The following is a 12668-nucleotide window of genomic DNA, read 5'->3' as shown; positions in this document are numbered from 1 at the left end:
TATTTGCGGTCTTTGGCCAGCAGGGAGCGGTCATATATCATACATAGATTTTTTAACAATAATATTGTAAAACGAATGTTTATGTCAAAATAACTTAAACGTTACAAAGGAATTATTGATTCAATTACATGAAAATTTAGATTTAAAATCAGCGATGGCTGGATCTGGATTTACCTGTCCTTTTAAGTTGAAGGCATTTTATTAATATTAATTACGCACGGTCATGTTTATGCAATGAGCTTACTTGATTGGCTGACGGGCTTACGTTCAGACGTTGCCATGCGATCGCTAAGCGTGCTTATGAATATTAACTAGATTACGTAACCGAACGCCAGTTTCAACCACGCCTTTGCGACTCACATGAGCTCCACATAGGCAACGTAAAGGAGTTTCCCCTGTCGTAAAACATTTACGAAGAAAACACACACAGGCGCGCGCGCGCGCACACACACACACACACACACACACACACACCTTCAAGCCGCCCGAGCCTGTGCTGTGGCATTGTAACGAGCTGTCGCAGTCCAGTGCGATGATATTCGTCATATGCATCCGGGCTGTCAGGCTGATCTGGTTACAAAACGAGTCAAAAGCGAGTTTGGGCTGTTGAAACCGACCTGGTATAAAATGTCAGTGGCGCTCTCGGTTCATGCAACATTCCTGGATCCGTAACCAGAACACAAGCATCGGCTCGGGAGTTTCGACGGGCTGCTTTTGTTGAGGCAGGTGAGTTTCAGACTGAAAGTAAACACGTATTAATGCGGAGACTGTATTAGTCTTGTATATTTGTTATTATGGTCTGATATTTATAAAATGACAAGTCTTGAAATTAGTGGGGGTTTCATAAGTGTTTCCTCTAAATTTAAAAATAATAATTTTAGTCAAGAATATGTTGTTGGTCATATCTTGACAGAATTACACAAGTGCTGAATGTTTGGAGTTGGACACCCTCAAGGAGTCATTATTTTTGTTTAGTATCTATAGCATACGATATCAACACCCAGAGTTGTTGATAAACTCTCTTACTATGTGCATATTGTTGGGCATGTATAAATAATAAGTGCACAAATATAATATAATCTGATATTGTCAATGTTGGAGTTAAAATATAGTTTACATGACTTGCTATTTCAAACTCAGGAATATAATGTTGGCTCTGAGAACATGTTGAGTTGGCTTGAGATGATGTCATGGGTCTCTGTTTATTTTGGGATATTTTTTTCCTTCTCTCAGAGTCAGGCATTGCACATTTACTGTTATCTGTGGCATGCAAATGTGCTTTTGGGAATTTCAATGCATTCATGCAGCATCTAAACACACAGGGCTGTTTTTAATGTGAGCTCTGTTTGTCGACAGGGCTTGGAAGGACAGAAGAATTTTTGGAATATCAGAAAGCTGCTGGTGGAAAAGTGCCGGAAACGCACAAGTCCAAGCCATCTGGGATTCGTATCGTTCACATGATGGATGTGATTTCACCGTGCACAGAGGAAATGACACGATCTGTCACCCTGGATTAACACAGACTCCTATTCACCCATTGGTGGGATTTGAGATCCACGAGCGAATGTGGCTTATGGCAGGATGTTAACACCATGAGGGCTTGGGAATATTGATCACGCTATAATCGGGAAGATTTCTGCCCACATGCTCACAGCTTGCAGTGCAGAATGGCATCGACCGAGAGACTGTATGAGGTTTGGATGCTGTACTGCAATAAGGTAAACAGCTTGCAGTGGATGCACTTTCATTGCTCATGCAAATGTACATTGCATCCCTAAGCATGACCAAAGAATCTCTTTGCACATAAGGAGCAGCGCTGTTTTATTTATTTATTTCTTGCGCAGTGCATGTGGCTGGTACACTGTGTTCCATACAGTACGTGAACGCTTGTCATGACATCAGAATGCCCTCTGGATAGATCCATTGAGCTCAGGTGGTTGTGATTGTTCGGCTCTTCTGATCATTGATGGAGATTCGACCAACTCCCTCGGTGACATCATGTAATTAGACTTAACTCGAGATAATTCAGTGCACAGTGTCGGGTTGTGTCCTGGTTATTCTGGTTATACATAAAAGGCAATTTCCCCCAAAATGGCATTTTTTGTTTCTGCAACATTGGCTCAACCAATGGTGTGAGTTTGGGGGCGGGCCTTACTGTTTGACTAACCAATGTCAGATAGGGTGAGAGTTCAGGCATATGTTTTAAAGGGGTCATGAACTGGCTTTTTACATTTTTTTATACTGTTGTCTGAGGTCAACGTATGATGTTTGCGTGGTTTTTACATTCAAAAGCATCATAATGAATAAGTAATAGGCTCTTTTCTGCCGTGGTTTTGAGCTCTGTTTTGATGGGCGTGCCGCACTGAAGACTTCAAGTAAACGCCCACGGCTAGGATTGGATAAGATTTGCATATTTAATGACAGCGTGTGGCAAAAGGCAACCGGAATGAATCTCCCAGCCCACAGCCAGGGCACAAAATGTCTATCAAGCAGACACAGTGATTCATCTCTCTTCCACTCGCGATTGATTGGAATGTTATTCTATTATCAACGTTACTTGGCCCGCCCGATCGATGAATATAACCGTGAACCGTACACGCGCACTCGCCCTTCAAATATCAAGTCAAGAGAGTGAACAACTAGTGCTGGGCGGTATACCGGTTCATACCGATTACCGGTATTTATTTTTGTTATGATATGAATTTTGATGATACCGCAATACCGGTATGTCACTTAAACAACGTTTGGAACGCGGCGCAGCGCGTCATTGTTTGAGAGGGGACCCATTTCACTGTTGCATTGTACTAGTAAGAGCAGTCAGAGCATAGCTGTCAACCCTCCCAGGTGGCAGTACACAGACAGTAGGCCAGTGTTCCCCAACCCCGTCTGACGAGAGCAGGGGTGCCGTGTAAAAGTCCTTAAAATATTTTTGTTTGTTCAAATTTTTCAAATAATTCTCTCTTTGTAAACTTTGTTCATTGCATGCCGTATATTCGAATATGACCAGTCATTTTCGCCGTCATCACCCGGGTGTAGTGCCAGAAGACGCGAATGAGAAGTCGCGCAAATATTGAGTTCTCTTTCAAGTCTTGCTCTTGAACGGACAAACTGACGCAAAAAGGATGTCAACATGTCCATCTTGATGAGTATTCTAGCAGACATAGTCTGTATATGCCTTAAAGGGGTCATATAATGGTACATGCACTTTTACAAGTTGATTATATGGAAATGTGTGTTGGCAGTGCCTGTACACAACCATCCTATAATGATAAAAATACATCCAGTGTTTTTTTTTAATATCCTTATATATTTTCCCCTGTCTCAAATCGAGACGTCTGACCGTGTGACGTTACACGGTGTACGCCCCTCCTAAGATTGTTGATTGACAGCAGCGTTTCAACACAGACCCGCCCTGAGCAAGCTGTCATCAGTCCGCCAGTGTTGATACTCTGGAGCAGAATGGCGTCTAAGCGATTGTGGTGTTGTGTTTTATTAACCTTTATATTAATCTTTGCAAATCGCTTGCACGCTTCACGATGAATGAGGCTAAAGTTTACAGGGTAAGTTACATTACGGCATGCTTTCTGTTTATGACGTTCTCAATATAATTCATAATCCCACGTTTATAATGAACAACGCGTTATGTTTGTTATTACAAACTGTGTACTCGGGTGATAAAGTTAACGTGGTAACACTACACTAAGCTTACTTTTGTACATGGTTTATAACGGTGTCTGTTACTGATTAAGAAGTAATGTAAAAAAAAAAATCTTATAACATAACATCAATCTGTCAATGAACTAACACATCAGTAAACACATAGCAACTACGCTACTCTGCCAGTACAAAGATAGATCAAAGTGACATGACGTTAACCAACCATTCAGAAATGTCCTGTTTGAACTTCGTTGGGTTCGTCATCTGTTCCTGGTCCGACTCCGGTTCAAAATGATAAGGTTGCTTAGATGTGTCCTCAGAGACTCCCGTTGCCATTATTTCTCGAAAATATACCCTCAAATGTTGTCAAGGCAACACTCCACGTGTGTTGTGGTGTTGTGTCGGGTCGAACCGAACGCCCCACAGAGCAGAGGGGGCGGGGTCAGCAAAGCTCATTATCATTTAAAGTCACATACACTGAAATTACTTACTGAAAACTGAGTTGGTTTTGACCAGGTAAAATGAGTGTTTTCTTACAATACTAATGAGAATTTTTAATTAAAGTATATTACAAACTTTTCATTTAGACACTAAAGAATCATATTAACTTGTACAAAAATGTCATTCTATGACCCCTTTAAGTAAAATTTATACAGTCGAGAAAGACGACGCATATCCCAGCATTAGGTCTTAAAGGGGCAGTCGCCTTTACTGCTGTCTGTTTAATGTCAAACAACAAAAGACAAGGACATCACTCACTGCCAGAGGTGGACAAAGTACACAACTCCATTACTCGAGTGAAAGTAAAAGTACTACTGGTCAAATATTACTCTGTTACAAGTGTAAGTTGTTAAAAACTATTTTTACTTAAGTAAAAGTACAGAAGTACTTGCTTTTAAAAGTACTTAAGTATCAAAAGTTAATTTCCTTTTTTATATCAATGCATTATTTTATTATTGTTGCATTGTTGTATAAATGCACGCTATGCCATGGTGGTTTAAGCCAGTCAGTGATGCTCCATACGACCACCTTGAACTAATTTAAATACTTAAAAGTTACAAATCTTTTTACAACGCTGCTGTCACTTTAAGGCAGAATGCACAAATCCTACACACTGATACACATCCGATATTCCCCCAACTGTTTACGTTCACTTAAGACATCATCAACTTGATTTACGTGAATACTTTCCAAAATGAAAATTGACATTGTGTGTATTGGTCTGTTTAAGTGCGAAAAACACACAAAAGAAAGCTCTATTCAGTACTTGAGCTCTGGCATCTGATAGGCACAAAAAACAGACTGAACTGAGCTCTTTCATCATCCATATGTCTATGCTTCTCTTTCTCCCAGACATTTACATTTTGCATTAAAAAAAACACTTTTAAAGAAGAAAAAAAATCCTCCACTGACTTGGAAAGCTGCTACAGAAATGACTTTCGACTTTGAGGACCTTGATAGAAATGTAGTGGAGTAAAAAGTACGATATTTGTCTTTCAAATGTAGTGAAGTTAAAGTAAAAGTTTCCCTAAAAAATAATACTTCAGTAAAGTACAGATACTCAAAAAGTGTACTTAAGTACAGTACTCGAGTAAATGTACTTAGTTACTGTCCACCTCTGCTCACTGCTCTTGACTGAATAGCTTTTATAAGTTTAATAGGATTAATCTTTAATTTATACAGTCAAACATGCAATGTTATTTTACATTTGATCATTTTCTGTACCTGAAAACTAATGCTAGACGTACCTGAAAAACATAGTTTATTTTATTAGTATCTTTGCTCAAAAGTATTTATTTGTGCTGCTGCTTGTATTTAAATGATTTGTTCTTATTATTTTCTTTTTTCCCTGAACATAGCAAATACTGAACCGTACCAAAACCGTGATCCAAACCGAACCGTGAGCAATCTGTACCGTTATACCCCTAGCGTAACGTATGCGAGGGGGTGCCACAAAATGGAGGGTACATTTTCAAAGGGTGCCATGACTGAAAAAAGGTTGGGAAACACTGGCTTAGGCTACTATCGAAGAAGAAGAAGACAGTTGCAGCGGTGGGCGGGAGGAAGAGGGGAAAAGTAGCGGGAAGTGAACTTCAAGGAGAGTAGAGTAGATGAGTGTGATGTGCGATGATAGATCAGGACGCTGACGGCCAAAATCACAATATATTGTGTAGTTATAAACTCTTTAGACTGTTAATGATTAGTGCTTTTTTTCAAGTTTGTGGGTAAGAATCGTGTAAAAAGAAAATCCCTTATTTTGTGGATGGATTCCGGGAAATCTCCCTTATTTTCAATGTTCAATGTTGACAGCTATGAGTCAGAGCACAGCTGAGATCGCATTACAGCCTATGGCTGAATCCGAGATCGCACCCTATACCCTCATTCACTATTCCCTACATTATCACTATATTTAAAGGAGTGAATGAAAACGAGTATGTGAAGTCGGACCACCGTTGTGTGTACATCGGCTGTACACTCGTTATTGCGGTGCGATAGAATGAGTGCATTTAAAAACATCCACTAGGGTTTCGGACACCACTACAAAGCGCTGTCCCCTCCAAATAATGCTCTATTTGAGGATTCAGCCCTTGATTACAGTGGAGAATTCAAACTACATGCCGCGTGCGGGAGAGAGCGGTTTCTGCGCGGAGCGCCGCGCTGAGATTAACAACGCTCACCACATGGATCACATATCAGATATAGACCGGAGCGAGCGCGTTTAAGTTTTTATGAACATATTTCATATACTATAGTGCTCTAAACGGGAACCCGAAGCGTGTATGCGCGCATATTTCATCACGTCTTCTTCAAATAAAATGTGCACTGATTAGGCTACACTGAACCATACTGATCACGACTGCGATGACACGATGGATTATTCTGCTAAACAAAAGACAATGATGTAAGTTAATAAATAAACTGACAATTCAAAGAAGAATGGGCAAAAAAGTAACTGCTTTATTCTTTCTGTGTTAAACTGATGTGTCATTTGTTTAGAGAGTGCTCTTAAATGTATTGCAAATATCCGCGTTTGTTATATAGGATTTTTATAACAACAAGATAAGATTTTTTAAATGCTTAAGGTGCCCTCAACTTTTTTCTCTCATATTTTAATATTCATGTGCCTGTAATGAGTGTGTTGCAGGTCTGTGTTTTATTGGTTGTCTCTCCATAGCATCATTTTGTGGGGCTTTGTAAACCTGTATTAACTCTAGTGTGGAATTTTTCTACAATATTCACCCGTCATGACAGTAAAATAGGGCATTCTAGTCAATCTACTGCAGTATTTCCTCTCTCAATCAGTAGAAAATGTGGTTAACACACCCGGTCATGCATAGGAGGAAACCGATATCATTTAGAAAAATACCGTGATATAAATTTTTGGTCATACCGCCCAGCACTATGAACAACGCACATCAACTCTGTAATGAACCAAGAACACCACTCCAGCCTGTGACAGCGTGCTTCAGTCAGAAATGTACACATAATCAATACTATCTGTAACAATGCAATACTATCGCATACAAAAAACATGTTTTACTCACATTAGTGTGTTGCTTCATTCGTTCATGTAATCTCATCCTCTCTGCAAATCCAGTCTCGTTTACAAACGAATCCGTGTTTAAATGAACATACGTGCAATGTCTTCTCCACGTGAACTGGATATTCATTAAAAATAAAGTTCATCCATGCATTCATAATATTGTAATCCGAAAAGCTTATGTGTCATGTTTAGCTCTATGTATGCTGCTCTTAGCTGTCATGTTAGTGGCACGAGTCGGTGGGCGGGGCTACAGAAACAGGCGTTGCTCTTCTTCTGTTGAGGCGGTGCTTCACTACACTCAGACGTAATAGCCTGCACATTCTGAGATCGATCGTTTGCTGGGCCTGGTGTCTATAAAAGCTTTTCTTTGACTAACAAAGTTTTCAGCTCTGAAACTTACAGGATATTCTTATATTACCATCACCTTTTATATATCAAAAGCTCAAGGAAAAGTTGATTTCTCAATTCATCACCCCTTTAAAACATTATTTTTGAAGTTCCATTTTTGTTAGTGGTTCAGAAACATTGTAGCTTTAAAGGGGCTGTATGTAAGTTTTTCACGGTACTAAAACATAAAAATACTATAATATGTTTGCTGATATTTAGGAAACATGCTGAGTTGGTGTTGTCAAAAGTACCGACCGCAATACCAAGTCGGTACTGAAATTTTTAAAAATGTGACGATTTGAGCGCTGTTGAGCTGGAATCGTAAACACCTCTGACTTGCCATTGTGTTGTGCTCATGTGCTCATCGGATGTGTCTGTGATTGGCTACAATGATCAATGCACTGGAGCGTTTGAAAGCACACAGGAGCGTTTGAAAGTGTTTTGGAGAGGTGGTGGTCCAGTGGGTTAAACCACTTTACTGATATGCAGAAGGTTGCTGGTTCTATCCCAGCGGTCACCACCAGTGTGTCCTTGAGCAAGGCACTTTACTCCACGTTGCTCCAGGGGGATTGTCCCTGTAATAAGTGCACTGTAAGTCGCTTTGGATAAAAGCGTCTGCCAAATGCATAAATGTAAATGTAAATGTAAATGTTTTGAAAGCGGGAGCGGGAGTGTTTGAAAGCACAAGCAGGAGTCGACCAGCGGACCGGTAGGCTGATAGGCGCCTGCATTCAACCGCTCCCGTGTGTATCTGTGTGAGCGCTCGGTGAAAAGCTCGGTGAAAAATATAAGGTGTATATATATTTACAACATGTTTTTGAAGCGCTGTAGCCAATCACAGAAACATTTGATGAGCGCGTGAGCACAATGGGCAGTCAGAGGTGTTTACGATTCCACTCAACAGCGCCCAAATCATCACATTTTTTAAAATGTCAGTACCGGCCGGTACTTTTGACAACACTATGCTGAGTTCACACACTCGTTTCTCCGAAAAGCAATGCTACAGCCAGTTATTTTACTTTGTAATGTGCATTCCGTGTCGGAATGTCTGTTTTTGTTTTGGTCTGTGCGATAACGCACGTTGCCAGTTTACCCAATAGTATTTCAACACCACAAGTTGCCAGTTGGCTGAAAACACAGCCTAGTGTAGCCAGCCATGGAAGCCAGCAAACAAACTGGGTCAGAGATCGCAGATTCTACCTGACCTAAAAAGCCTTGGCATCCATCTAAAAATGTCTATGAACGGAAGCACGTTAAACACGGATACATCAACTCATCACTTTGTCGAGTTTGAGGAGGAGGGGGCAGGGCAAACAATACTTTGAATTTTGACTGCTGCAGTCCATTTCGACCAATAGCTGTCATTCTTACATACAGCACCTTTTTAAAGATATCTTTTTAGATAATTACTAGACTAGATAATATGGACTTCCTCTGACCTTAAAGGTGAAGATATACAGGGCAACTTTTTTGAGCAATGTTGCTTGGTCACTTTCCCATTGAGAATGGGAAAAAAATTTCTATCTGGATACTGTTGCCACCTGGTTGCCTGTTGACGGCAACATTGCTCAAAAAGTTGCCCCATGTATCATCACCTTTAGGGTACATATACAGTACACGACAACAATGTTCTATAAACGGAAAAAAATTCTTTGCATTTTTCACGTATAGACAATGCTGTCAAGACGATTCTCTTTCACACTGATCTGCGAAAAGGACTAAATGCTGTATTATTAATGCCAGGCCAGTAGTTGGCGATGTCACTTTGTAAAGAAACACTACACGCCTATGGACTGAACATGTGACGCGCATGATGTCACCGTTTTTACAAATTCTTGTTTTTGTAGTTTACACGGCAGACTATAACGGTCTCGTTTTCAAAAACTTGCACTTTGAAACACGTTTTGTTTGTATTCTCACATTTTTCAGCCCATCAAAACGCCATTATCTTTTAAATGAATGGCCAAATTGCCTACGTTTTCCATTTTAGTTAAAAACTGTGTTATGTAAACAGCCCCTAAAGCTCGATTCACACTGCCAGTGACTTTATTCACTCCTATTGGTTGTCGCTCTCGAATGTAGCTCTTCATCTACATAAAGTTAGTTCAGGGTTTTTCCTGGGTCAAAAATGGTCTTCGGTGGTGGCTGACAGACATGGTCATCCACACATACACAGTAAAAAGTACCCTACCCACGTGATCTGCGATCGCAATACTGACAATAAATTTAAAATAAATTCAAAGAAACAGTTTGTAATTTTTGCTTATCTTATTTCGATACCTTGATTTTTGTTTCTTTTGTTCCTCATTTTTACACTATTTACAAATAATTGTTTTGGTATATAACCATATCAATATTAAAAAATAGTATTAAAAAAATAACAAATAGCCTAATTTTCTGCCATATACAATTTCTTAAAATTATCAGCTAGCTAATAACTTTGTTCTGGTTTCACCTCACTCCAGTCTAAACTAAATGATTTTAGGCTATTTATTTACTACACATTGTCAACAGAAATAAGCTGAAAGACTGTGGATAATTCAAACTAATTCTTACTATCCACTCTTGCTAAATTGGGTGAGCACACTTGTGTTCTCATTTCAGATGTTCTGAGTAAATGATTAAACTGATTCGTGAGTTCATTGTTGGACAGTTCAGTTGTTCTAACCAGTCGTTAAAATGATTCGGTTCATAGGAGTCATTAGGTCGCGAATCGGACACCAGCAGACGCTTTGTGTGTGAATCCCGTCTGTTAGAACATCGCGAAAGATTTGTCAACACACAGAAAACACTTCATAACTGGATAGGATTTGTTTCCCGTTTATTGAAAGTATGGTTTATGTCAGCTGGTCGGTGAAGAGTTAGCGTTTTTTGAGCGCAATTCACATCCAGCGGTAGTTCAAGGACAAAAATGTCCGAATCCACCACGTGCAACATGGATTCGGTCTTCCGAACTTTTGATTAACGTGATATGTGATATATTAGAATGCTAAAACGGTGCTTATTTTGAAGACCGAGAGCGTGCGCGCGGGGTAGGGCTCTCCGCTCGTTCTCTCTTCGTGCGCGCGGGGTAGGGCTCTCCGCTCGTTCTCTCTGTCATCAGTTAACATGCGCCGATCACAAGCGCAGTAGATCTACATCACTCATAAATCACAATAACTGATCAAATAAGGCTTTGGCGGGGCAAAAATTTGTTTTGGCGGCCGCCAAAAAATTTTCAATGTAGGAAAAACCCTGTAGTTACCATGAAATCAAAATTGGCAATTCTTTTTTTTTTGAGTGCTGCAGTGTTTATTATAAATTATTTATCCATACACATAAATGGATTTATCCATTTCTTTTAGTTCATGTGGAAGTATTTATGAGTCATTGAATCATTCACAATTTTTTAAGTTTTTTTAATAATTCAGATTAACTAAACAATAGACTGCAGCAATTAACATTTTGTCAGAACCTCTAGTAAATTAGGTTATTTTGTTTAGTTGTTTATTCAGAATCGTGGGAGAAATGTAATCTCTGTTTGAAATGATAAAACAATTATATTTATCCAGAATCGTAGCATATCTAAGCAACACCTAACTTCCTACGACCCAATCAATTCCCGAGGACGAAATCAAGTCACGTCCTAATTTTTTTCTCTTTCCAGAAGCCGCTTCACTCGGATATGTATGTCACAATATGGAAGAAAAGTCTATCGCAACTTCTGTTTCATGCTAACTTTAAAGAAATTTCAAGTAGTGTGGCCTCAAATCACCAGCTCTCCATTAAAATGAGTGGGATCATGTCACTGTGGTAGTGTAAACGTCATGGCTATAGTTTTCCCCCCAATAAGCTGTCATGTAGAAACACACTTCACCATCTAATCAATTCTTGAAAGGTACAATCGCCTTGTTTTAATGATGTTTTGCATGGAAATGCATCACAATATTGAAGTAAAATGTGTTTGTTATTATACATTTTTTTATTTATTTTATATCTACTTTTTCACCCTTGAGATTGTGTTTGCAATATAGCTATTTTATTATTATACTTTTTTTAAATTTCAGTTTTTATGTTGTATTAGTTTTTTATGTTTATGTATATATGTATATCTGATCTTGGCGAGTAGTTGAACACAATAGCACACTTCCTTGTCTTTGTGTTTTGTGTAGGCAGCACAGCCGCGCTCGTATTGTCAGATCCTTGTTTTTATTGAGACTGTTGTGATCATCAGACTGCGGCGAGGTTAGTTCTGTACAGGACATTTAACACTCTAATGATGATCTAGAACAAATGCAATAATAACACATTTTCCAGACCGTTATCGTTTCTACATGAGAGGATATTTAGCGTCCTCTGTAGTTGTCAGCAGTGTCTTGTGGGTCTGTCATGTCAGCGTAATACAGTGATTAGACCCTGAGCCCCTCAGATTCCCAGCTGTCCACAGGGACCCAGGACTTATCCAGATGACCTGTCACATAAAATAAGATTTCCAAATCTGAACATTAGCCTTCGGTTGTGGCAGGGGACATGTGATTTAGGTCTAAAAGGGATAAAAAAGTTGGAATAAAACATGCATGTTTCACTGATCAATCAGAATAGGGACAGATACATTCAATACATAGATAAAATGCATACATGCATAGATAAAACTGAAACAACAGCCATCCAATGCAAGTATCTCGTAGTGAAGACTAATTTGCAACACTCGTCGATGATTAAATGATGATAAAAGCATCACGAAATATGATCTGTGGTGTATAGTACTATATATAGAGTCTTGTTTCCGACACGGAGTAAAAAATTAAAAAGGTAATTGCATCTTTTTTTCTCACAGTTGCGAGTTTATATACTCTGCTTTTTTTTTGTCGTAATAGCAAGTTTATAATATCTAATGACTCTGAGTCTGACTTTATAACACACAATTGCAAGTTTATCTCACAATTCTTAAGAAAATAGAATCTTGCAATTCTGACTTTTTTTCTTGCAAATGCTGTGAGTTTATAAATCTCAATTCTGACTTTATTTCTCGTAATTCTGAAAAAAGTCAGAATTATGCACACAATTGTGAGCTAAAAGTCGCAATGACCTTTTTTGCAAT

At 39.1% G+C, this 12668-nt stretch overlaps 1 protein-coding gene across 5 annotated transcripts in view; it reads left to right on the top strand.

The window, feature by feature from the left end:
* Nucleotides 1-422: 422 nt before the first annotated feature.
* The window catches only part of nbeal1 (neurobeachin-like 1), an 89466-nt gene continuing 77220 nt past the window's right edge, over nt 423-12668 (top strand). For 4 of the 5 annotated variants that reach the window (XM_079841109.1, XM_079841108.1, XM_079841107.1 and 1 more), the window contains exons 1-2: nt 423-726; nt 1357-1718. In XM_079841109.1, the coding sequence (XP_079697235.1) occupies nt 1668-1718 (51 nt within the window). In that variant the 5' untranslated portion in view covers nt 423-726; nt 1357-1667. The remainder of the gene's footprint in view (nt 727-1356; nt 1719-12668) is intronic. The other variant, XM_079841106.1, reaches the window with a different exon arrangement.

The sequence above is a fragment of the Gobio gobio genome (genome assembly GCF_949357685.1).
Source record: "Gobio gobio genome assembly, chromosome: 17".
Classification (NCBI taxonomy): domain Eukaryota; kingdom Metazoa; phylum Chordata; class Actinopteri; order Cypriniformes; family Gobionidae; genus Gobio; species Gobio gobio.
The sequence above is the reverse complement of the archived record's forward strand: the minus strand, read 5'-3'. Positions and strand labels throughout refer to the sequence as shown.